This window comes from Hemitrygon akajei, chromosome 16, assembly GCF_048418815.1.
Source record: "Hemitrygon akajei chromosome 16, sHemAka1.3, whole genome shotgun sequence".
In the NCBI taxonomy this organism is placed as follows: Eukaryota; Metazoa; Chordata; class Chondrichthyes; order Myliobatiformes; family Dasyatidae; genus Hemitrygon; species Hemitrygon akajei.
In genome coordinates this window covers 41,763,232-41,789,268 of record NC_133139.1, presented here as the reverse complement: position 1 = coordinate 41,789,268, position 26,037 = coordinate 41,763,232, and the positions used below count along the sequence as shown (strand labels likewise).

Sequence of the window (26,037 nt, the reverse complement as noted above, 5' to 3'; positions counted from 1 at the left end):
AATTGCAGGATGTCGATGTATCCATTCCAGTGGGAGGATCACGATATTGTATGTACCAATACTGTCACAAGATACACTGTCCTAAATAAACCCCTCCAACAGTCTTACCCAATTGCATTACCTCAATCGGAGGACTCCAACGGTGTTACAAGACCAAACTATTTTATGTTCCACTCCAATCATATCATCTGACCATACTGTTGCAACTGTATTGTGGCAATAACATCACTGTAACTGTAGGGTCCTTACCATACCAAGCCAGTCATATCACTTTAACAGTACAGAAACTGTACCTCTCCAATCGTACTATAAGACCATTAAGCATAGGAATAAAATTAGGTCATTCGAATCACTGAGGTTGCTCCACTATTTGGTCCCAATAGTGATTCCAACTGTAGTATTTCCAGGTAAGTACACAACTCCGAATGTACCATTTTAATAATCCCACTTCATCTATGCTACTCAATTAATTTTCCTCATAGAACTGCCCTTACAGCCTATCCCAATCTATCAGCACTGCTCCAACAGTACAACTCCAACTTCACTGCCCAACAATACCTCTCCACTGCCCAACAATACCTCTCCAACTACACTGCCCAACAATACCTCTCCAACTCCACTGCCCAACAATACCTCTCCAACTCCACTGCCCAACAATACCTCTCCACTGCCCAACAATACCTCTCCACTGCCCAACAATACCTCTCCAACTCCACTGTCCAACAATACCTCTCCAACTCCACTGCCCAACAATATCTCTCCAACTCCACTGCCCAACAATACCTCTCCAACTCCACTGCCCAACAATACCTCTCCAACTCCACTGCCCAACAATACCTCTCCAACTCCACTGTCCAACAATAACTCCACTGTCCAACAATACCTCTCCAACTCCACTGCCCAACAATACCTCTCCAACTCCACTGCCCAAAAATACCTCTCCAACTCCACAGCCCAAAAATACCTCTCAAACCACACTGTGCCAACAAGATTGCTCATATATATTAATCCAAACCCAATTGTACCACTATGTCAGTACCACTTCAACTGTACCAGCCAAATCCACTGCTCATTATGTCCAAACACACTGCTCCATCTATCCCTACCAACTGGACTGCTCCACCTTTACCATCTAAATATTATTCTCCTGTTTACCACCTTAGCTGTAGGAGCAATCCTACCAACTCAGCTGTCTGCTCCAGCTGTAAAGTTCCGACTGTATTACTTCACTTGTAGGACTCTAGCTATTGAATACCAGTCATACTACCCCAGTGATACTAACCCAACATTACAGCTCCAATATCCTCCTAATACCACTGTCCCAAATAAATGTTATCTCCCCACCTTTACTATTTCATTGACAACTGTCCATTCTTTACTGCTCCAACTTTAAGATCATACTGTCCTTTCATTCCAGTCCCAATTGTAGCTTTCAACTACACCGCCTAACTTCACGCTCTATGTGTAGGCCCCAACAGCAACACCCAGACGAACTGCATGGGAAAAGGGGGGAAAAAATAACTGCAGATTCTGGAAATGTGTAAGGAAGCTAAAGAGTGCTAGTAACACTCAGTTGGTCAGGCAGCATCTGTGGAGTGAAGTTAATGACCCTTTCCATAAAGGATCACTGACCTGAAACATTAACTCTGTTTTCCTCTCAAAGGATGCTGCCTGACTTGTTTAGTTTCTATTTGTTACTGCACAAACCCAACCAGAGGAGAGCACTTGTACCCAGATTGATCAACCTGAGGCCATAATTGCCAATTGTACCATGACGACTGAACAGCTTTACCTGTAATACCCAATCCCAAATGTAATGTCTAAAATTGCAGTCATCCCCCCAAATGTTTCATCCCATCCGTGCAAGGTGTCCCAACTGAGAAGTAACTCCAATCATAACAGTCCAACTACATGGCAATAACTGTTGAGCTCCAACATTAACTGCCTCGCTTACCAACCTGAGATTAATTCATGACTCATTCTGCTCTGTAAGCCTCAATTCATATTTGCTTGCTGGTGCTGGAGAGAGCTTGCTTACTTTAGGAAAACATTTAATACTCTATTTAAATTTAAACTAGAGTAACAAACACGGTCCCTATGTGAATACAACAATTTATAGCACACATTAAAACAGAGCATGGTTGATCCTAAGCCAAGACTGGAGAAGAATCTGTATGGGTTAGATGTGGAACTCCAGGAAACAAGAATGGATGCAGAAACTGGTATTGTTCAAAAGGGTGCAGCATGAAGAATTCCTAAGGGATTCTGGGTAAAATCTGTTGCTGGGTTATAGGCAGGGTTCTCTGATGGGGTTTAAAATAACAACAATCTCGTGTGGGTTGGTTGGGTAGGACCAGCAGGTTTTATTAATAGTTAGTAAAATGCAAGCATGCATTTTAAGCTATTTGTGACATTAGTCTGGAGAGGGTTTTGTGAGTTAGGCTTCGAAGGACAATACTTACCAAATGACTCTTTAAGATTAAGAAACAGAAAAAAAGAAAACAGTATAGAAGACATTATTCAGCTACATAGTCATTGTTATGTAACATTAAAAAAACTTTAAATATTTTACTTAGGTTCAAACACATTAGTAAAATCGGTTAATTCAATTCATTATCATCTTAGTTAAATGATCGTTAATATATTATTTGATTTTGATACTACAGAGAGCAACATGCAATCGCAAAATAGCAAGGATATTGCTGAAATTCAAAGTTCAAAACCATGGCAACAGAGGTGCCTGAGAGATTTTAAGAGGTCAATCATTTTAAGGATTAAGTGCAGCTCACTGCAGGATATGAGGTTTAGATTAAACAATTTTACGTTAGTTCCTTTATTAAAACATGTTTTAGTTTAGGCTTAATATAAAGTTAAAGAATTCGTCCGGCCTGTATTGTTTTGGCACCATGTACTGTAAGGTACGTGATAAACTTTGCCAATGGTTCCAGTGTGTCAGAATGATGCTGCCTGCTCACCTGTATATACCACAACCAGCAAGGGCAGCAAAAATACCTTGGTAAGAGTTTCCCAATCTCAACGATTTGTTTCAATTTGACACATTGGTCACAGAATGGAATCCCAAATAGAAAAAAAGAGATAATTAAAACAAGGAAAAAAAAAAGTAAATTATAAACAACTAAATGGAGGTACAGTCGTCCCAGGGAGAAAAGAGGCACTTTGAAAAACATAATGAAAAGAACTGGAGATACAGTCACAGCAGTGAGCAGCATGAATCAAAGAAAGCTCTATGCACAGGAGAGACAGACGGAATGACAAGCTATGAGGACGTCACAAACATCAACACGGCAGTAACAGCTACACAAAGACTTTCTGGTTCCACATTTTCTTTTAAAGAAGCAGGTTAATCATTTTTGCATCATTTGGAAATATCTTGTTCACTCCAGCTCCTACCTGACCGCAACTGCTTGATGCGTGTGCTGGAGCTGGGGTCGACCGGCAGGAAGTCTTTGAACCAGGTGATCTCGGGGTCGGGGTTTCCACTGGCGGCACACAGCATGGTGGCCGTGCGGGTGCGCTCCACCACCTTCAGCTGGGGGCCCATGTCGATATTAGGGAAACCCGAGGGCAACTGGTCCTCTGCAGGCAAGAAGGGGAGACGGTTAGAGAAATTTGCATCTGCACTAGCATTGAAAAGTGAAAGCCAACATTGTCCATATTTCTTACTGAAATTCCACTGTGGGCCAGAAAAGTCATAGCTTCAACAACTCAATGTCATCCAGCTCAAGCAGGCTTCAGGACTCATATACCATCCATAACCAAAACATTTAGGCACCATTTCGAAAACATGTTACAGTTACTTATGCATCTTCAGAGCCTGAAACTTCTCTCATCACAAAGGACAAGGAGTCAGATAACTGGAATATCACTCCCTACAGACTGTTCTCCACAAAATACCAACTCAGAATCGTAAAACTATTCTTTCATCATCTCAGATCTAAATCCTACAACTCTGGGTACCTTCACCACCACCTTCTCAAGGGCAATGAGGGTTGGACAAGAAATGCTAGCCTTGTTATCAACACTCAGATCCCTTGAAGTACAACATTAAAAAAGTCACTGAGGGTGATAAGTCATTCAGTAGAAAAACAGAGAGAGGAAAGCATTGAAGACTTCCCCAGGACGATTTAAAATGGGGCAGGAGATGTGGAACGAACAGTGATGCTCAGAACTGGGGAAAGTGCCAAATAAGTAGAGGATGGGTCCAGGTATGGAGGAATGACACAAGGTTCACTGCCTCTGTGACAGCTCTATGGAGTCAGAAAATGGCCTTCCATCCCACAAGTCCACTCAGATCACCAAGCACTCATTTACACTAATCCCGTTTTACTCTCTCCACATCGCCATCAGCTCCTTCCAGACTCCACTACCCAGCCGCACATTAAAGAGAATTGCCAGTGGCCAATGGACCGACCAACTTACATGTTTTCATGATGTGGGAGGAAACCCGGCCACCCGGAGGAAACTCCACAGACTCACAGGGAAAACTCTGGGACATAGCCTCTAGAGTCAGGGGAACAGAATTAGGATAGTGTTGAGGTGAGATTGCTTTTCCCGGAGAGTAGTGAATCTGTGGAATTGTCTGCCAGGGAAGCAGTAATGGCCATCTCATTAAATATATTTAAAACACAGTTAGAAATATTTTTGCCTCACAGAGTTATGGAAAACTGCAGGTGGTTGGAGCTGAGACCTCGGCCAATCAGCCATGATCTTATTGAAAGGCAGAGCAAACTCAATGGGTAGGTGGCCTACGCTTGCTCCTGTTCCTTGTGTTCTTCTGTTCTAAACCCCACACAGCACCAAAGGTCAGGGCTGAACCCAAATCAGTGGAGCTGTGGGGGCACTCCGCCACATTTCTCTGGTAGAATGTTTTCCTGTGCTCCGCCTTCCAAGTACCAAAGAGACAGGTAACTTAACTTAGCTATAATCTAGAGAACAGTGAGTCAATAACTGTGATATTAGAAAATGGCTTTGGTTAGGATTGAACATGTCCACTTCACACAGTTTGCTTATATAATATCTGTCAGATAGAAACCATGGGCAGAAGGAGCTGTTCCCATGCTGTACTGTTCTATATTCTGTGAACAAAGTTCAAGAAGATAAATTCTCAAAGATCTGCTTGACATGCCATCAATTAAAGCAGCTCATGGCAATACACATTTCTCTCTCCAAAACATTACAACCCTTGCCTCTGACACATTGCAGAAATACTGTAAGTGTCTGTATAAGAGCATGCAAGAACTTGATCTGAAAACATTTAAGATAGAAGCAGGAGTGGTTCTCTGACCCGACTGGTCTCAGCAGCAGAGTCGATTAATTCATGCTGTGGTTTGTTCCCAAAATGAAAAAAAATCTGCAGAGTGAAAAAACTGAAGAGAATAACTGTTTTCAGTTAGATAGGGAAAGAAGTAGATAGGGACAGGTGGAAATACTGAAGGGGATGAGAGAGATACAGAGAGATAGAGAGATGAGAGAGAGAGAGAGAGAGAGAGAGAGAGAGAGAAATAGTGAGAGAGATAGGGAGTGAGAGATAGAGCTAGAATGACAGAGCGCATGAGAGAGAGTATAAATATGGGAGAATGTGGGAGAGAGAGTGAGAGATAGAGAGAAAGAATGTAAGAGAAAGAGTGAGAGATAGTGAGAGAGAAAAAGTGACAGAAATGGATGGAAATAAATAGAGGAAGGCTTCACCAGAAGGGAAAACAAAAAAATAAGGTGAAGAAAGAAATGGGAAGAAGTGAAAAGATAAGCACGGAGGAGAAGGAGAAGAGATCAAAGGGGTGAAGAACAGAAACTAAAACTCACTGAGGCAGAAAGAGAGCATGGGAGAGTGATGCACCATCAATAACTCACTCTGAGACGTAAGAAGCGAGATATCGGCTTTTATTGACTGGAAGAATGAACAACACTACATCCTGGAGAATGAGGCCGGGCTCAGGCCTCAATCGCCTTTATACAGGGGTCTGTGGGAGGAGCCACAGGAGCAGTGGGTCTGTGGGAGGAGCCACAGGAGCAGTCAGCAGGGTCTGTGGGAGGAGCCACAGGAGCAGTCAGCAGGGTCTGTGGGAGGAGCCACAGGAGCTGTCAGCAGGGGTCTGTGGGAGGAGCCACAGGAGCAGTCAGCGGGGGTCTGTGGGAGGAGCCACAGGAGCAGTCAGCGGGGGTCTGTGGGAGGAGCCACAGGAGCAGTCAGCGGGGGTCTGTGGGAGGAGCCACAGGAGCAGTCAGCGGGGGTCTGTGGGAGGAGCCACAGGAGCAGTCAGCGGGGGTCTGTGGGAGGAGCCACAGGAGCAGTCAGCGGGGGTCTGTGGGAGGAGCCACATGAGCAGTCAGCGGGGGTCTGTGGGAGGAGCCACAGGAGCAGTCAGCAGGGGGTCTGTGGGAGGAGCCACATGAGCAGTCAGCAGGGGTCTGTGGGAGGAGCCACATGAGCAGTCAGCAGGGGTCTGTGGGAGGAGCCACAGGAGCAGTCAGCAGGGGTCTGTGGGAGGAGCCACAGGAGCAGTCAGCAGGGTCTGTGGGAGGAGCCACAGGAGCAGTCAGCGGGGGGGGGTCTGTGGGAGGAGTCAGCAGGGGGTCTGTGGGAGGAGCCACAGGAGCAGTCAGCGGGGGGTCTGTGGGAGGAGCCACAGGAGCAGTCAGCGGGGGTCTGTGGGAGGAGCCACATGAGCAGTCAGCGGGGGTCTGTGGGAGGAGCCACAGGAGCAGTCAGCAGGGGGTCTGTGGGAGGAGCCACATGAGCAGTCAGCAGGGGTCTGTGGGAGGAGCCACATGAGCAGTCAGCAGGGTCTGTGGGAGGAGCCACAGGAGCAGTCAGCAGGGGTCTGTGGGAGGAGCCACAGGAGCAGTCAGCAGGGTCTGTGGGAGGAGCCACAGGAGCAGTCAGCAGGGGTCTGTGGGAGGAGCCACAGGAGCAGTCAGCAGGGGTCTGTGGGAGGAGCCACAGGAGCAGTCAGCAGGGGTCTGTGGGAGGAGCCACAGGAGCAGTCAGCAGGGTCTGTGGGAGGAGCCACAGGAGCAGTCAGCAGGGGTCTGTGGGAGGAGCCACAGGAGCAGTCAGCAGGGGTCTGTGGGAGGAGCCACAGGAGCAGTCAGCAGGGTCTGTGGGAGGAGCCACAGGAGCAGTCAGCAGGGGTCTGTGGGAGGAGCCACAGGAGCAGTCAGCAGGGGTCTGTGGGAGGAGCCACAGGAGCAGTCAGCAGGGGTCTGTGGGAGGAGCCACAGGAGCAGTCAGCAGGGGTCTGTGGGAGGAGCCACAGGAGCAGTCAGCAGGGGTCAGTGGGAGGAGCCACAGGAGCAGTCAGCAGGGGTCTGTGGGAGGAGCCACAGGGGCAGTCAGCGGGGGTCTGTGGGAGGAGCCACAGGAGCAGTCAGCAGGGGGTCTGTGGGAGGAGCCACAGGAGCAGTCAGCAGGGGTCTGTGGGAGGAGCCACAGGAGCAGTCCAGACAGGTATATGTAGTTCACCACAGAGAGTAAGAAGACAAGAGAGAAAGAGAAGGTGCTGTGATTCAGTGGCCCTTCTTTCTGTCGATGTGACCTCCATCAGCTCTTCCCCATCACTATGATCTTTGTTAGCATATTTGAAAGAGGAAACATGATATGATGCAGAGGCAGAGAGACGGGGAGAATGACTGGGATCAAGAAGAAAGGACACTGAAAATAGGACAGGGGGATAATGACTGGGTACGAAAAAGAACAAAACACTCAAAAATCCTGTGTGTGGTATCAGCAAATATCACTCAATATTTCAGTCAGGCACGACCTTGTGGGCAGAGTAAATGTAAATATTAACTTGCTGAATGCTAACAATATTCTCTAAATATCAGGGAAAAGTCATTATAAAGGAAGGGAGTGTGAGCAAGGAGTAATAGATTTTCATCCAGCTCTTTGGAAGGAAAGTTGCAATGCAAAGAAGAGTTCTGAACTGCCTGACAGGGAAGTCCAGCTCAGGAGGATACCCACTGTTACTTTTTTTCATTGCCACACACCCTACTGTACATCATGTGCATGGGAATATTAGTGCTAAGACCATTAGATGAAGCCATTTGGCCCATCAAGTCTGCTCTACCATTCAATGATGACTGGTTTATTTTCCCTTTCAACCTTACTCTCCTACCTTCTCCCCAAAACATTTTATGCCCTTATTAATCAAGTACTTATCAACTTTTGCTTTAAATATACCCAATGACATGCCCTCCACAGCTGAGTGTGCAATGAATTCCTCAGATCCATCACCCTCTGGCTGAAGAAATTCCTCCTCATCTCTGTTCTAAAGGAAGGTCCTTCTTCTCTGAGGGTGCGCCCTCTGGTCCTAGACCGCTCCACTATTGCAATTATCCTCTGTATGTCCATTCCATCTAGGCCTTTCAATATTTGGTAGGTTTCAATGAGATCCATCCTTCATTCTTCCAAACTCTGGTGAGTACAGACCCAGAGCCATCAAAAGCAATTCATACGTTAACCCTTTCATTCCCTGCATTGTTCCCATAAACCTCTTCTGGACCCTCTCAAATGCCAGCACATCCTTTCTTAGATATGGGGCCAAAAATTGCTCACAAAACTCCAAGTGTGGCCTGACCAATGCGTTATAAAGCCTCAGTATTACATCTTTTTTATTTGAGTCCTCTTGAACTGAATGATAACATTGCGTCTGTCTTCCATATCACCAACTCAGCCTGCAAGTTAGCCATTAGGATGTCCTGCACTTGCACTAGAACTCCCAAGTCCCTCTGCATTTCTGACTTCTGAATTCACTCCCTCCTTAGAAAAAAAGTCAATACCCCTATTCCTTCTACTGAGGTGCATGACCATACACTTCCCTATGATCGACTCCACCTGCCTGAGTCAAGTTACACAAGTGCATCTCTAGTAACACCAAATGCAATACATGACAAAGCAGAGCCCTTGATTGTACCTTCCACCAACCTAAAATTCATTCTTCTATCGCTAGGGCACAGTGCCCTACAGTATGCATTATTTGCATAACGCACTGGGGTTTACTCACCTAGGCCACTCGGGTAGCATTTCCCAACTTCACTAGCTCTATTGCTAAGAAGGATAAGAGCAGCAGGTGTTTGGAATACACCAGCTCTGGGTTCTCCCAACAAACCTTCACACCTTCCTACAACAGTGTATGTACTCGAAGGACGGCAGTAAATCAAGGCATGTGCTCATCACCATCTTCTCAAGCACAGCTAGGGAGAAGCAATAAATGCCTAGCAGCTGATTCCCACATCTATAACTGAATTCAGAAATAATCTAAGAATATTGGTTCTTCAAAATGAGGTGATTGCATGGAATATATTAAATGTACACTTCTATATCACTCAGCTGTGGATCACTGAACCTTCTTTTATTGGGCACACACAATATGTGTTGAGGCAAGCATCCTAGCTCAACAAGACCTGTTCCATCAAAGCACGCTGCAAGCATGCACTATTTATGTCCGCCTACAACCAATGTTGGAGGCAAGCACTAACATTCTGTAGTTATCTGAACCAAACCTCAGGGGATTTTCACTTTACTCAGTGTTCAAAATTCATATCCTGGTTCTCATTGAGAAAATGCTGTGGTCACCCAGGGACCTGACAACTCTCTTCATATAATTCTCCCCACCTACCATGTTCAGCTTTCAAACAATTACCTCAGAAGAAGGATGTTTTCTAGATTCTCGTCTCACTTTTTGTGTCAGGATTTTACATCACCCCTTGTTAAACAAGCCAATACAAATAGCCTGCTTTGCTTAACTGAACAATAAACTTACATCATGTAAAAATCTTATCTAATACCCATGCTAGCTATAGAATGACCATCCAGCAGCTGGCTGCTACCAGAATTTCAAATCCTTTGCTGTAGTTAGACACCAATATTTCAAAGACAGTGACCTTAATAGAAATTGGCTTGGTCTTCTAGGAGCTTGATTAAGAACAAAATACTAGACTAGATGCAGCTTCCCCTAGGGCATATGAAGGTCCTCTTTAAAACTCATTCTCTGAATGTTACTCTTACTAGCATTGATGTGCTCTACAAGGAAGGGATGAGCAGTTCTTCTTGGTTCTAGTTCCTCTTCCCATCCAGAGTTATCTCCAACCTTCACATTCACTTCCTCCCGCCTCGCTCCATCTACCTTGCATTTGTTTCTTTCTCTTTTTCTGACACTCTCTATCACCTGCCTGCTACTGTCTCCCAACTACATTATGCCCAGCACCACCTCTATACCTGGCACTACCTGTCAGTCATCACACATGCCTCTTAAGTCCACCAATCATGTCAGACTTCTGTCTCACCATCCTCCTGCGCCACCCCCCCAACTTTATAGTGATGCAGGGTTTTGACCTGCGACATCAATAATTCCATGCCTCCTCACAGCTTGTGTTCGGCCCACTGAGTTCAAATACAAATTTAATTCAAATTCCTCCAGTAGATTGCTTGTTATGCTCCTTTAATCCCTCTGGGGAAAAAATCTAGGCCTTTAACCAGATTATGTGGAAGAAATGGTTTTATATCTAGGTCAGCATTGTGTGTATGAGTGTATCTGTGGTGTTTCCTGTGGGAGAGATATATTCCAGCTGTTGTATCACAATAGAAAATGTTTAACTCTGCTGCAGAGGTACCCAAATATAGCCTTTAGATTGGGCTGTATTCCTTCATCAGTGCCAAATTCACTATCAACACAATACACAACGCCATACATAGAAATTTACAAGCTCCAAACTAATCCTTATTTACACTTGCTTTCTTAATGAGCAGAGTCTTGTAATCATGTTCTGTTCGTTAATGGGTTGATGCCCTGGAGACACCACAGACTGTGGAATGCTCTAATCTCACCAAAAGGCAAACTGCTGGAGCAACTCCGCTGGTCAGGGAACATCCTTGGAGGCAAAGGGGCAGACAATGTATCAGGTTGAGAACCTGCATCGGGACCAGATGCAGGGTTGAGACAGGAAACACAAATTTCTTGCTTCTCTGCAATTTCAATATTTTTTTCTTTTGGGTGTGAATGTGCTCTGCACACTATACAGAAGTCTTCCAACATTTTCATATATAGACTTATCATTGCATATTGTCTACCTCATCAAAATACTTAGTACAATGGCTAACTTTAATATTCATGTATCTTTACTTTTGGTCCAATTGGTTACTTGCTAAAAGATGTTTTTTTAACATAAAATGAATTTGCTCCTTTAGGCAAGATGAGGAGATAATCTTCCCTGGATCACTTTATTGTCACCAGCTCTAGAAGTCAGACTCCAAAACCATTCTAGCAACAGGCTGCAGTGTTCCCAAGAACACCTCTGGGCAAATTTACAGTTATGAGGACACATTTTCCATTTTTCTTGTTTTGAGAAGAAGATAATGTTATTTTTCCTCAGCATGTTATAATTCTCAGTACTGTTGTTGTTCCCAGTTTGTGTCATCGGAGTTGCAAGCATTCAAATGGCTTGAAGCTTGTCCTTTCCTGCAGATCATACAGTGAACTTCTTTCTCTCTTTTTTCAATCTTTTTATTAATATCAACATATTGAAAATAGCAAATATTAATACATAATTATTGGGATTACATTGTTATTAGTTAACATAAATGAATATATACTCAATTGATACAAGGGAATTAAGCCTCCCAAAATCATACAAAATACAAATATGGTGTACGCAGAGCAAAAATATGGAATAACAAATAAGAAAAAAGAAAAAATATATATATATACCCCAAAAAAACAAATCTATCCAAAACTGACCAACAACTAAAAAAGAGAAGAAAAAGAAACATGGGCTGTTTGTAATATCTAAAAAAAAGAAAAAGAACCATAAGTGTCATCAACTCTGATCCTCTCAACATGTATAGAAGAAGAAGAAAAAAAAATAGGCTTGGAAAAGGTCAAATTACATCATGTTGAATAAGTGGCCGCCAAGTCTTTTCAAATTTAATAGAAGGATCATACATCATGCTTCTAATTTTTTTCTAAGTTTAAACATAGCACAGTTTGAGAAAACCAATGAAATGTGGCCGGAGGATTGATCTCTTTCCAAATCAACAAAATAGATCTTTTAGCCATTAATGTAAGAAATGCGATCATCCGACGAGCTGAAGGGGTTAAATAATTTGGCTCTATCATTGGTAGACCAAAAATTGTGGTAATAGGATGAGGTTGTAAATCAATACCCAATACCGTTGAAATAATATCGAAGATATCTTTCCAGTAATTTTTCAAAGATGGACATGACCAAAACATATGAGTTAGAGAGGCTATCTCAGACATCCCTCTATTATGGACCAAGCCTATTTAGCTTGGAAAACTAAAGGTATATTATGATTTTCTGATTTATTTCTGGATAATTGTTTCATGACTTTTGAACAATTATCTAATAAATATTATTTGCCTAGATCCCATTTCTTTAGATATTTACAGATTAGAAGCTTTTTAAATAATTGTGCTTCCTACCTTCCTGAATCTGGATTCTATGGGTATTTTGGAAAAGATTTTGGATTTAAATCCTTTTCAGAAAGGTGAAATAGCAATTGTTTACAACATAATTATGAAAATACATCCCGACATATCTAATAAAATCAAGAATAATTGGGAAAGAGAACTTAAGCCTGCTTTACCTATTGAAAAATGGGAAAAATTCTTCAATTAGTTAACTCATCGTCTATATGTTCCAAACATTCGTTGGTACAGTTTAAAGTAGTGCACAGGGCCCATATGTCCAAGGATAAATTAGCTTGTTATTATTCCCATATAAATCCTATATACGTGATAGACGTCACTCTGAGATAGCAGTGGACTTCTAAGTGCATTAATAAATAGAATTTTATAAAACTTTGGCTGCCCTTTAGCAAGCAAATAAGGCCCACCACACATGATTTTAGCCTGGCAGACAAACCTTCATTCTGGAACTAGCACTCATACTTATTTCTCATATTCCCTTATTGCAATGAAAGAGGCCATTCAGCCCATTGAGTCCAGAGCAACCCCATCCTTTTGCCTACTTATTTCCCTGTAACTTAATATTACCCTCCTTAATCCCATCTATTTATAATACTTGGCAAGGATTTAGCTCGCAATCCTTGAGGATTTCTATCAGGCATCTTCACTTTCTACCTGTCTACTAACAATTCAGATTCTTGCTTCCATCCAGCTCTCCATCATCAGAGATTCCAGCAACCTAGGCCCTGTGCTCAATTCTGGTCGCCTCACTATAGGAAAGAAGTGGAAACCACAGAAAGGGTGCAGAGGAGATTTACAAGGATGTTGCCTGGATTGGGGAGCATGTCTTATGAGAATAGGTTGAGTGAACTCGACCTTTTCTCCTTGGAGCGACGGAGGATGAGAGTTGACCTGATAGCGGTGTATAAGATGATGAGAGGCATTGATCGTGTGGATAGTCAGAGGCTTTTCCCCAGGGCTGAATTGGCTAACATGAGAGGGCACAGTTTTAAGCTGCTTGGAAGTAGGTACAGAGGAGATGTCAGGGGTAAGCTTTTTACGCAGAGAGTGGTGAGTATGTGGAATGGGCTTCCGGTGGCGGCGGTGGAGGCGGAAACGATTGGGTCTTTTAAGAGACACCTGGATGGTTACATGGAGCTGAGTAAAATAGAGGGCTATGGGTAAAGCCTAGGCAGTTCTAAGGTAGGGACATGTTCGGCACAGCTTTGTGGACCGAAGGGTCTGTATTGTGCTGTAGGTTTTCTATGTTTCTATTATCAGAGATCCCCACCACCCAAGCCATGTTTTCTTCTCACTGCTGTATCAGGTAGAAGGTACAAGAGCCTCATGACTCACACCACAAGGTTTAAGAACAGTATACCCATCAACCATCAAGCTTTTGAGCAAAAGATGATAACGGCACTCTCTTGCCCCATCAATGAGTTGTTTCCACAACCAATGATCTCACTTTAAGGACTCTTTATCTCATTATCTCATGTTCTCGTTATTTATTGCTATTTATTTATACTTGCGTTTGCACAGTTTGTTGTCTTCTGCCCTCCGGTTGATCTTTCACTGATCCTGTTATAGTTACTGTTCTATAGATCTGCAGAGCATGCCACAGGTAAGTGAATCTCAGGGTTCTGTATGGTGACAAATATGTACTTTGATAATAAAATTTACGTTGAACTTTGAACTCTTCAAGGATAGTGGCCATCACTGCTGAAAGGAGCACTAGGCTTCTCCTTGCACTTTAAGTCATACCTTGGCCCCAGTTTCTGCACAGGGCCTGCTGCCAGCTGCTCTCTATCCACAGAACAGAGTTCATAGCACACAGAAAAAAACAAGCCTAATTCATCATGTTCAGAGAGGGGAGCAGGGGATGAAGGCATGATGAATGAATGTGATACAACCTGTGAAAACGACACTATTAAAGCAAGAGGACAAATGGTTTTGGATACGGGCAGGCAAAAATAGAGAGATGCAGACATTACCATCACGGAGAGATGCAAGTAATGTTTGCACCTTCTTATTCATTTACATTTTTTGCTTCATTTATGCTTGTCTTGCAGTGCCAATCCCCATCTAGGCTAGACTACAACTCCCAGGTGCAAAGGTTCTCTCTGCCCATCCAGTTGTACTAACCAAGAACTTGTTCATTTCAGATATAAGCAGCTGTGTTCCCAGATCCTAAAACTCAGGGGGCAAGACTGGATTCATGTACTGCACAAATGCATTGACATTGGGTGCCTGTGGCTCGAAGCTGTCAGATGGTGCTGCCAGTCTCCCTGTTTCTCTCTCTCTCTCTCTCTCTCACGCACACACACACACACACACCCTTCAACTCCAATACTCCAATTTGTAAAACAGCTGATCTGATGAATAATTTCTGCAGAAGTGCTGTGTGGAGAACCAAACCACCTGCCCTCCTCCCATCAAATATCCCTCCTCTGCAGGAGTGGCCACGCTAGAAAGGGTGGGACAGCTACAATATTCCTTACATAAGGTAACCAAGCAGTAATCTGAGCTCTGGTGTAATCCAATAAAGATTAAAGAAAGGGATAGGAAGCCAATTTCATTCATGGAACACAACCTCACCACTGTACTGTCCTTCTTTCTGGATCCTCTCCACTTCTGCAAATCCTTCTTCTCTTCTGCACATCAGACATTATTGTTCTTTTACTGTTACGGTTCTATTTAACTGGATGCTGTTACTCACTCTCCAGATCGTGACAGTTCCTGAGCCTGTCAGTGATTCCCTTTCCGATACACTCCATTTCATCCAACCATTGCATTATTCATCATAATCAGTTGAGGATTCCCAGCTTGCTGTAGACCTCCAGAACATGCAACATTAAACACTGGTTCTTGCCGACTTGATACAGCAATGTGTAGCAGCATCAAGTTCTCAAACCTTTTTTCTTTGCATATACGTTTTAGTCATTGAGGCACATTACATTTGATTCATAACTGCTTCACACAGCATGCTTTAGAGTTATAAATAAAACAATATTGCTCCCACAGGCAGAAGTGTATTCTTGAGTTTTCCATTCACACTCATACAGTGATTTACTGGCAAATGCATTGACCACATTGCATATCATCAGACGAATATACATATACAGGGTAGCCCTTTCAGATTGCTGTATCATTTGATAAGATCACGGCTGATCCAAATGTAAAGTCAAACCCCCCCCGCCCCCCCCCCCCCCCCCCCCCCCCCCGATTTCTGTTAACCCATAGTAATCTTTTATCCCCTTGGTGATCAGAATCTAGTCAACTGTAACTTAAATATATTCAAAGGCTCTCCTGCTTTTATGGAAGAGAGTTGTGAAGTCACTCTCTCCTGCTTTTATGGAAGAGAGTTGTGAAGTCACAACTCTCTGAGAAAAAAAAGTACTTGAAATGGTGAAAACTAATTTCAAGCAGTCTCCCCTATCCTGATGTCTCACACAAGAGGAAATGTTCTGTCCGTATCCACCATATCATGAACCCTAGCATCTTTCAAATTTCAGTCATCACCTCACACTGTTCAAACTCCAGCACATTCTAGCACACCACGTTTACAAAACCTACATTCAAGCCAATAAACTTTCTCATGATGAAATGCCTGTGGTCCAGTAACGTGGTCCTAATGTGGGCTAATGGGATTAGTGTAGATGGGCAGAATGGACACAGTGGGCCAAAGGGCCTGTGCTGTTCACTCTATGACTCCATAAGTCTTCTACGGTACTTCCGATACATCTACAGTACATGCTTGAAAAATGAGACTAAAACAACACATGGTACGTCATCTCATCACCAATGCCCTATATAACTTAAGCATAGTTTTGAGTCCAAATTTCTTAGCACTAAGCATTAACATTTTGTTAGCTTTCATAATCATTGCTATCCATATTTATTGCCTTTAGCAAATTATGCACTCGGAGATCCGAATCCATCTGTATCTTTCAGCTCTGCGATCCCTCACTAATTACATGCTGTGCTTCTCCTCCACATCTCTGCCAAAATGGCTAATTCCACATTTTCCCACATTATACTCCATATGCCTACTTGCTTAATGAATCTAGTTCCTTTGTAGCCTCCTTATGTCCCTTTCACAACGTACCTTCCTACCTGGCTTTGTGTCATTAGTAAACTTAGTCACCACACCTTTGGTGCCTTCATCTGTGATATATAAAAGGTTGAACCTCAAAGCACACTGATCATTACATTTTGCCAACCAGAAAAAGACTCATTTATTCCCAGTCTTTGAAACGTGCCAGCCAGCCAATATTCAATCCACATCAATATGCTACCTCCTGCATAATGAGTTTTTATTTTTGCCAGTAACATTTGATGTGGCAGCTTAACTTCAGGAGATCTAAGAATAAACTTTCTTTGGTTCCTCTTGAATTTTTCAAACACCCTGCTCTAACGTCTTTAATAATGATATCTATCATTTTCTCTCTGGCAGATGTTAAACTAACTGGCTTTCAGTGTTCTTACAGATTCATGGAGAAATACCGCACGGAAAATGACCATTCGGCCCATCAAGTCTACGCTGACCATCAGTCATCCATCTACACTACTCCTCCATTAAATCCCTTTTTGTTTCTCCTCATGTTCTCATTAATTCCCCTTAGATTCTACCACTTACCTACATTAGGGGCAATTGCCCAATCAAACTGTAAGCCTTTGGAATGTGGGAGAAAACCAGAGCACTGAGGGGGAACCATCACTGCCATCAGTAGAACGTTCAAGCTCCACACAGATAGTGCCGGAGGTCAGGGTTGAACCTGGGTCTCTGGCACCATGAAATAGTGGCTTTATTTACTGCACCATTGATTTATCTTCCTCCAATCATGAATAAAGGAGTCACACTTGCTATTTTTGAATCTAATTGAACCTTCCTCAAACCTAAGGAATTATTCAGAATTAAAAAACAATACATCAACTATCTCACAAACCACTTTTAAAACCCGGGGGTAAACTCCACCATACTTGATCTCTCAGCTTACATATACAGCAGTTGCTCAGGACCATTTTCCATCTGGTTGGAATTTTCCTGACTTCCTCCTTCCTTTCCGATTCCTAATTTACAGCTATTTCTGAGACATTCAGTCAACAGATATTTGAACTTTTATGTTTCTAAGGCTTCCACTGAGGGGAAACTTGTTGTAGGCCAAGGCATTGACAGGATCCCTGCTTGAGAAGCAGATTAAGAAGGGTTTTAGAGGTGGGTGGAGGCAGAATCATTTTAGGGCTTTAAGGGTAAAGCACATTCGTTTCTCAGATATTTCTTACATTTCGTTACAGCATTGAAGTAAGACCATTTGGCCCAGTGAGTCTATTCAGCTTTTAGAGAAAACCCATCCATTCACCTTCATTTACCAATCAACACCCTGACTCTCCTTGAACCCACTGACACTAGGGGCAACTTACAGAAAATTATTGAAGATGAAGATGTGACAGTGCATAGGCAACCTAAATGAAAGAATCAGAGAATGTTAAGAAAGGGATGTTTGCCTGTTGTAGATACAGATGAGGACATTAAACTTAACTTTGAGTTGGAGGAGCTATCAGAGATAGACACGGAACAGGTTCTATTTTCCATCCCACTCCGAACTCTGCTCACTCTTATCAGTCCTCAATAACTCCAACAGCTTTATAAAAACCAAGCATTTGGACTCAGCTCCCTAGACCAGACAACCACAATTATAAGCAAAACTGAATCAAGCCACAAAACCAAGTGTTGCTGCTCTTCTTGACTGGTGCTTCTCAAAGCGAGTGATAAGATGTTACAATTGGCATCACCGTGCAATGTCCAGCTTTGATTCACAAAGGAAGAATTGTAATGGGGAGTAGCTGGTGCCCATCTCACTGTGCAATTGCTTGGGCCAATGTCAATCCATCCCTGCACGGGTCAGTACCATGGCAGTGTACTCTGGCAGGGAGATAGTCCTCTGCATCCTCTCAAAGATCCATGGATCAGTCCCGAGATGTAAAAATATCAGCATTCATTAGTTCTCCGTAATTCTCTCCTGAACTGAATTGCTTGCTGGTACATCCAATAGTCTTTTACAATAATTCAATCATTTCATGTTAACTATTACTTCCATAATTTCCATTATAAATTTAAATAATTATTTGAATGAAAGCTATTCATTTAAACTTGAATCTAAATTGATAACACGAGTCCTTGGCTACTTCTTCAGTAACTTCTTGTCAAGATACCCCCATTGCATCCCAAAATGGGTAAGTGACCTTGTTACTTCATCCAAGCTTGGGAGCTGCCAGTGTTAATATACTACAAGAAGAGCTATTATCTTGAGGGGATGACATCAGCAAACTGGAAAGATGAAGCTTACATATTAATATGCTATAATTCTTGAATGATAAATGACTGCTGCCGTTGACTAGTGCTTGGGAGCACCAGTGCACTACATCACCTAATGGTATATCTTAGATTTATGGTCAGAATCCCTACACGCTCAGTTCTTAAACTCCGGTGTCCCTTTGCAGGCCCGCTCATGAGTGAAAAGCATGCACTTTGTGAAGGGAAGCAGAAAATGAGTCTGTAAGTTATTACAAGTAAGACTTGAGCCACTGAGCGGGTGTCGAGTCAGGAAAGGTCCGGCTTAATGCAAGTCAGAACACCACAGCAATACAAAGAGAACTGTAAACCTCACACAGATATATACTTCAAGCCATGTAAGAAAAACAAACAGTGGAGAGCCAGTTTTATTAGTTTTCATTTATGCAAATATAATGGCAGACAGACTATTTGGATAAGACTTACAATGTGCCTTTGCAAGCTTAAGAGTAAGAAGCAAGCCTAATCTTTGCTTAGGTATCTGGTATCTAGATAGAATATATCTTAATTATCCCCTTGATAATGCCAGCAGATTTAGTGTTCATGTTTCCTCTTCCACAAATCTATTTCTTGACTGGTACTGGAATTGGTTTATTATTGTCACGTGTGCTGAAATACACTGAGCAGAGCACTACACAGCGCACTGAGGTAGTTTAAGGTGCAACAATAATACTGCAGAATAGAGCGCCACACCCGCAGCAAAGTGCAGTCCAGGTAAGCAATAAGGTGCAAGAGCGTAACCAGGTCGATTGTGAGGTGAAGCTGCCCTTGAACCTGGTGGTACGTGCTTTTGAATTTTCTGCCTGATAGAAGAGGGGGTCCAGGGTGGGTGGGGTCTTTGATAATGCTGGCTGCTTTGCCGAGATAGCAACTATAAAAAAATCACATTCTTATTGGGGGCTGGCAAATGGGGGCATGCAACGGTTCTACTACGTTCTGAGCTCCGAACTGTAAACATCACCTCCCTTGCACTGAATGGGTCGGCTAATGTATAGAACTGTGATTGTAAGCTCATCATGGATAACAAGGGTTTGTGAATCGGTGCTGTGCTTGCCCAAAATCAAGTTAAAAATTGCCTGCCTGGCTGGTGGGAGAATGGCTGGAGTCCTCGGGTAAACAGTTGAATGGATAACTTGACTATCTCATCAAGAGTATGGCCTTTGACAAGGTCACGCATAGGAGGTTAGTTAGGAAGATTCAGTCGCTAGGTATACATGGAGAGGTAGTAAATTGGATTAGACATTAGCTCAATGGAAGAGGCCAGAGAGTGGTAGTGGAGGATTGCTTCTCTGAGTGGAGGCCTGTGCCTAGTGGTGTGCCACAGGGATCAGTGCTGGGTCCATTGTTATTTGTCATCTATATCAATGATCTGAATGATAATGTGGAAAATTGGATCAGCAAATTTGCTGATGATACAAAGATTGGAGGTGTAGTGGACAGTGAGGAAGGTTTTCAAAGCTTGCAGAGGGATTTGGATCAGTTGGAGGAATGGGCTGAAAAATGGCAGATAGAGTTTAATGCGGACAAGTGTGAGGTATTGCACTTCGGAAGGTCAAACCAAGGTAGAACATACAAGGTCAATGGTAGGACACTGAGGAGTGCAGTAGAACAGAGGGATCTGGGAGTACAGATACATAATTCCCTAAAAGTGGCATCACAAGTAGATAGGGTCATAAAGAGGGATTTTGGTACATTGGCCTTTATAAATCAAAGTATGGAAAGTATGGAGTGTGGAATGGGCTGCCAGATGAAGTGGTGAATGCGGGCTCACTCACTTTTGACATTTAAGAAAAACTTGGACAGGTATATGGATGAGAGGGGTTTGGAGGGATATGGCCCAGGTGCAGGTCATTGGGACTAGGCAGAAAAATGGTTCGGCACAGCCAAGAAGGGCCAAAAGGCCTGTTTCTGTGCTGTAATGTTCTATGGTTCTGTGGTTCTATTCCTCCAAAAGACAATTCAATCTGCCCAGCACCAGGGCAAGTGAGCTGAACAACATCGAGATTGAAGATTAAAGATACATTTATTAACGAAGAATGTATAAATTATACTACCCTGAGATTTGCTTGCTCACAGGTAGCCACAAAGCAAGAAACCCGAAAGAACCCAATTAAAAAAACAAATAAGACTAAAGAGCACACTCAACATGCACAGAGAATGAACAAAATACAAATCATGCAAATAATTTTGAGATAGTGATTTAGATGCATATCATATTTTTTACTGAGTTAAGTATTGTATGTAATTAGTTTTGCTACAACAAGTGTATGGGACATTGGAAAAAAAAAGTTGAATTTCCCCATGGGGATGAATAAAGTATCTATCTATCTATCTATCTATCTATCTATCTATCTATCTAATTGAAGTGAACAACAACATTCCAAACCAAAAACAGTCCTCAGATCCAAACCACAGAGCAGACCAGAGTAGGCCCAAAGACTCGCTTATCAGTTTTTCCATATTGCTTCAAAGGGATAACTGCCTCAGCATGAGCAGCTTTACCCTGAAATCTGCGGAGCTTTGTTTGTGTATTCATGTCTTAACACCCCCCCCCCCCAACCCCCTGGGGGCTTTGAACAGGCTCTGAGCTCATTTCACATAGATATCTATTTTTAATTCTTTTCATCAGTTGTTACTAAGCAGGAATACACTGCAGGTCGGTTCAATACTGGTCGTAGTTCTTGACACACAATGTATGCTCTCCATCCTAATGCTGTCACTGGATTTTGTCTGGTGCCATGGGACGAATGCACTGCATTAGGTGTCAAGTCAATAGACAATGAAATTACTCGTGTCAGTTGGTAACATTCATGCTTGAGGAAGCAGGTTTAAGTCTCAGTTGACAACTTGATCACATAATTTAAGCTGACAATTCAGACATCTTTCAGGTGTCCACTGGATCCAACTGGCCATGTAGATATACGGACAGAATCTCACGGCCTTTGCTGGCAATTACAAGCCAACAATGACATCCCTGTGTGCAAACCCCTTACACTGTGAGCCCATTACTAAATCATTGTCCATGTTCATGTTTGTTCTAATGCACAGTCACTGAGCTTCAGTAATTTATTGAATTTTTCTGAGGGGGTTAACATTGGATTTTTCTGAGGGGGTTAACAGGATAAATATAATGTTGGTACCTTTCTTGTATATTACCTCAGCAACTCAGAATATTCCCAGAACTCATTCTTTCCACAGTCTCAAGCCCTGTTACAACCTGCAGACTGTGTGTAGCTGGCTCAGGGTGGGTTGGAGATACAAAGGATGCAGATGATAGAATTTGGATCAACAACCAATCCTCTGGAGGAACTCCCATGTCGCCCACTGTTTTGTGAGGCCCTTTCTCATTGTTCCCCCTCTGTGGTTTCTGCTGCTCTTCAAGTATGTTCTTATCAAAATTCAGTATTAAATTCACTTATCCTTCCTTAGTACTTGCCTTAATCGTCATCTTGTTCTATTTGGCTTCTAACTCAGTTCCCAGGCCTTCCAGTTCACCCCAGCCAGGATCTCAGCTTCCTGCCTCACCACAAGCCCCTCTCCTCTTTACACTGGCCCTATCCCCTCTCCATTTTCATTTCTGATGCAGGGTTTGACCCGAAACATTGGGCCTACACCAACTCCCTCACTACCATTCAGGGGCCCAAACAGTCCTCCAAGGCGAGGCGACATGTCACCTGTGAGTCTGCTGGGGTCATCTACTCTTTTATATCAGTGTGACCCAAAGTAGAATGGGAGACTGCTTTGCCGAGTACCTACACTCCATCTGCCAGAAAGAGTAGGATCTCCCAGTGGCCACCCATTTTAATTCCACTTCCCATTTCCAATCTGACATGTCAGTCCATGACTTCCTCTACTGTCATGATGAGGCCACACTTAGGTTGGAGGAATAACACCTTATATTTCATTTGGTTAGGCTCCAACCTGATGGCATGAACATTGATTTCTTAAACTTCTGGTGATGCCCACCCCCCTTCACCATTCCCCATTCCCACTTCACTTTCTCACCTTATTTCCTTACATGCCCATCATCTCCCTCTGGTGCTCCTCCCTCTTTTTTTTCTTCCATGGCCTTCTGTCCTCTCCAATCAGATTCCCTCTTCTCCAGCCCTGCATCTCTTTCACCAATCAACTTCCCAGTTCTTTACTTCACCCCTCCCCCTTCCCAGTTTCATCTATTACCTTGTGATTCTTCTTCCCCTCTCCACACCTTCTTACCATGACTCCTCATCTTCTTTTCACTCAGTCCTGATGAAGGGTCACAGCCTGAAACGTTGACTGTACTCTTTTCCATAGATGTTCCCTGGCCTGCTGAGTTCGTCCAGCATTTTGTCTGTATTGTTAAATCAATTCCAGATCTAAGATAAAAGTCAGCACCTACTATGTGGGTGGGGGTGGGGAGGAAGGAATTCAGTATTCTTAGGGAATTTCATATGAAAGATGTTTTGTCACTTCCTTCCTGAACAGAGTCTGGCATTAAACTTAAGGTTATGGTCCTTTGTCTTAGAAAGCAGAATATTCTAACACTTCCACTTTGGCTCCTGGCAAAATCATAAAACCTCAATCAAACTTGCCTCTTAACTTTCCATATTCCTGGGTTTTAAATCTGTTTAAGGCACACGCAAACCTTTGGTATTCTGATGAATCCGTTCTGCACTCCTCTCAAGGTCGATACACCCTTCCTCAGAAACTGATAGATATTCCCCACTGTGTGAAGATTGGATAAGTACTCGACAGCCATGTTCCGCAAAATTAGACTAAATGCTGTCAAGGAATGATAGGGAACCCTTTTTACAGAGCAGTCACTGCGCTTGACAGTAATTCATTGTTTGAGAAGCTTAAGGTCTAATCAAGTGCCACATAAAAGCTAATTTTTTGTTTGGTCTGGCATTCAGCCCAAACCATATATGATCCAGGAATGAGCCCTTTCCCTTCACAACTACCAAAGCTTCCAATTAATCCTAGCTTCCTGTCTCTATTGCCTGCCTGGAAGAAAACATTACAAATACCACCTTTAAGTCTGCCACGAGACACTTGGACCCCATTGCTGCTTGTCCTACTCTCATTGTCTGACCTGAGTGACTGTTCTTGATTTAGTCTCACACCATTTCCATTCTTATATGATCTTAGCTACCTCCATTCAAAGCAAAATCACACTTTATTTCCACTTCCTTCTAATATTTTATGTTATCCTCCTACGTTATCGATGGTATTCTATGTTCAGTCAGAGCTCAAAGTTGCATTCCTTTTCCTGCTTTTCTCTGCCCTGATTTAGCTGCCGATTATTCCATTCATAACCCAGCCCAACAATCCAATATCTGCAGACTCATGTGTCTCTTGTGGCATCCAAAAATGCAACTCTTTCTTAAAGCATAAATCCAACCTTCTCTTCACTTATATGTTTATTTTAGTTACTGGGTCATTTAACAATTTTGGACAAAAGTGACTGAAAAATGAAAGGTAGAAATAATGACAATCTTGAACAATCAGATGCTTGGTTTATTGCTGAGATGATAAAGAAGTTATATTTATACGGAGGGTGGTAATGTGTCTGGGATGTGGCAGGTGACAGTGATGAACTGTGACAGACCTTTCCCTGGACAGAGCAAGGGAGATCCAAGGTGGACCTTGGAGAAAGGACTTCAGTGCATTAGAAAAATACCAATCATTTCAGTGTCCTGGCAAACCGGTTAATTCTAATTGAAACAACTTGCAACACTGATTTAATTTCCAAAATAGTACAATTATTTTTTTCTGTAATTTGAAGGTCAAACTAGTCAAACCAAAGAGCCACTTATTCTCCTAGATGTAGGTTTCCTTCACTTTGGTTCTAAGCAGCAGTCAATGATGTTAAATAAAAGAATAAAGTCTTTGTGGCAGTGTGACACCCTGATTACATTACAGACTCACCTTATACATCAAACCTCTGCCAGCTCTCAGAACAATTCATCTTTCCAATTGCCCCAGCTATTTCCCTGTGAATTTTCTCTAAGACATGCCCATTAACGCAAACACGAGGAAATCTGCAGATGCTAGAAATTCAAACAACACACACAAAATGCTGGTGGAACGCAGCAGGCCAGGCAACATCTATAGGGAGAAGCACTGTCGACGTTTCGGGCCGAGACCCTTCGTCAGGACGCAACCCTGATTTTCCTACAATCTACTTACAAAGAGGGATGACGTGCAGTAGCCACTGAAACTACAAATTAGCACACTTTTGAGATGAGGGAGGGAAACAGGAGATCTGGGGGAGCCCACCTGGTCACGAGGAAGATATGCAAAGTTCACACAGGCTGAGGCGGAGGTCTGGGTCTGTGAAGCTGTGAGGGAGCTGCATTACCCATTCTGCCTCCCCACTCACCCTGCCATAGACTGCTCTAATGGCACCTCCCAGATTATCACTAAAGTCAAAGGTTTCAACTGCATCAGTACACAGGTTCCTCTCTAAGACACACATCGTGCCTACTGGGAAATACCACCTTTCCTTCATCAATCCATGGTCTCTGGAGATCCCTACTCAACATCACTGTGAGAATACCTTTACCTTCACCGATGATTTAAGCAGATGGTTCTCTATTACTTTCTCAAACTCAGTAGGGGATGGGGAAGAAATGCTGGAGGCTGGTGGTGCCAACTGAAACCCAAACTTAAACCAATTAATAAACGAATAGGACAGATATAGAGGCAATGGAGAGTAGCTGCTTGCAGGTCATTTTGTTTCGTACATTAGTTGTGCCTGTTAAATGCTTTTAACAATTTTTCAAGTTTAATTTAGTTTCATTTAAAATAAAAATAGCAGTAAAGTTTTTTTTAATGGAGTAATTAATGTTGAATTTTTTTTTGAATGGCTTTGGATGCTTGTGAAAATTAGTGGCATTTGCAAGCACTCTATTTATTTGACAGCTTTGACAGCTAGGGTTACACCTGAGGGTGAGGGTTGACCTGCTGTGGGAGAAATTTTACAGGCCTGGAGGATTCAAAAACAAGGTGGCATAGGTTTAAGATGAGAGGAAAGAGTTATAAATTGAGGGAAACCTTTTTCCACACAGACAGCAGTTGATATCTGGAGCTCACTGCCAGAGTAGATAGTGGAATCAGATAGAAATACTACTTAAGGTAAATATAAAAATAAGCAAGCCATAGAAGTTCAGGGTCCTAATGTGGTGAAATAGTGTAGAAAGGTTGGCAGGGAGCAGATGGACTCTCTGAGTGGTGCACAGAAGACCCTCCACTCAG

General features: G+C 42.9%; 1 protein-coding gene across 21 annotated transcripts in view; it reads right to left on the bottom strand.

Moving 5' to 3' along the window:
• LOC140739994 (receptor-type tyrosine-protein phosphatase S-like) overlaps positions 1 to 26,037 on the bottom strand; it is a 469,315-nt gene that overhangs the window by 209,215 nt on the left and 234,063 nt on the right. For 20 of the 21 annotated variants that reach the window (XM_073068749.1, XM_073068746.1, XM_073068755.1 and 17 more), the window contains exon 5: positions 3,412 to 3,597. In XM_073068749.1, coding sequence (XP_072924850.1) covers positions 3,412 to 3,597 — 186 coding nt within the window. Of the gene's footprint in view, positions 1 to 2,462; positions 2,472 to 3,411; positions 3,598 to 26,037 lie in introns of all 21 variants that reach the window. The other variant, XM_073068765.1, reaches the window with a different exon arrangement.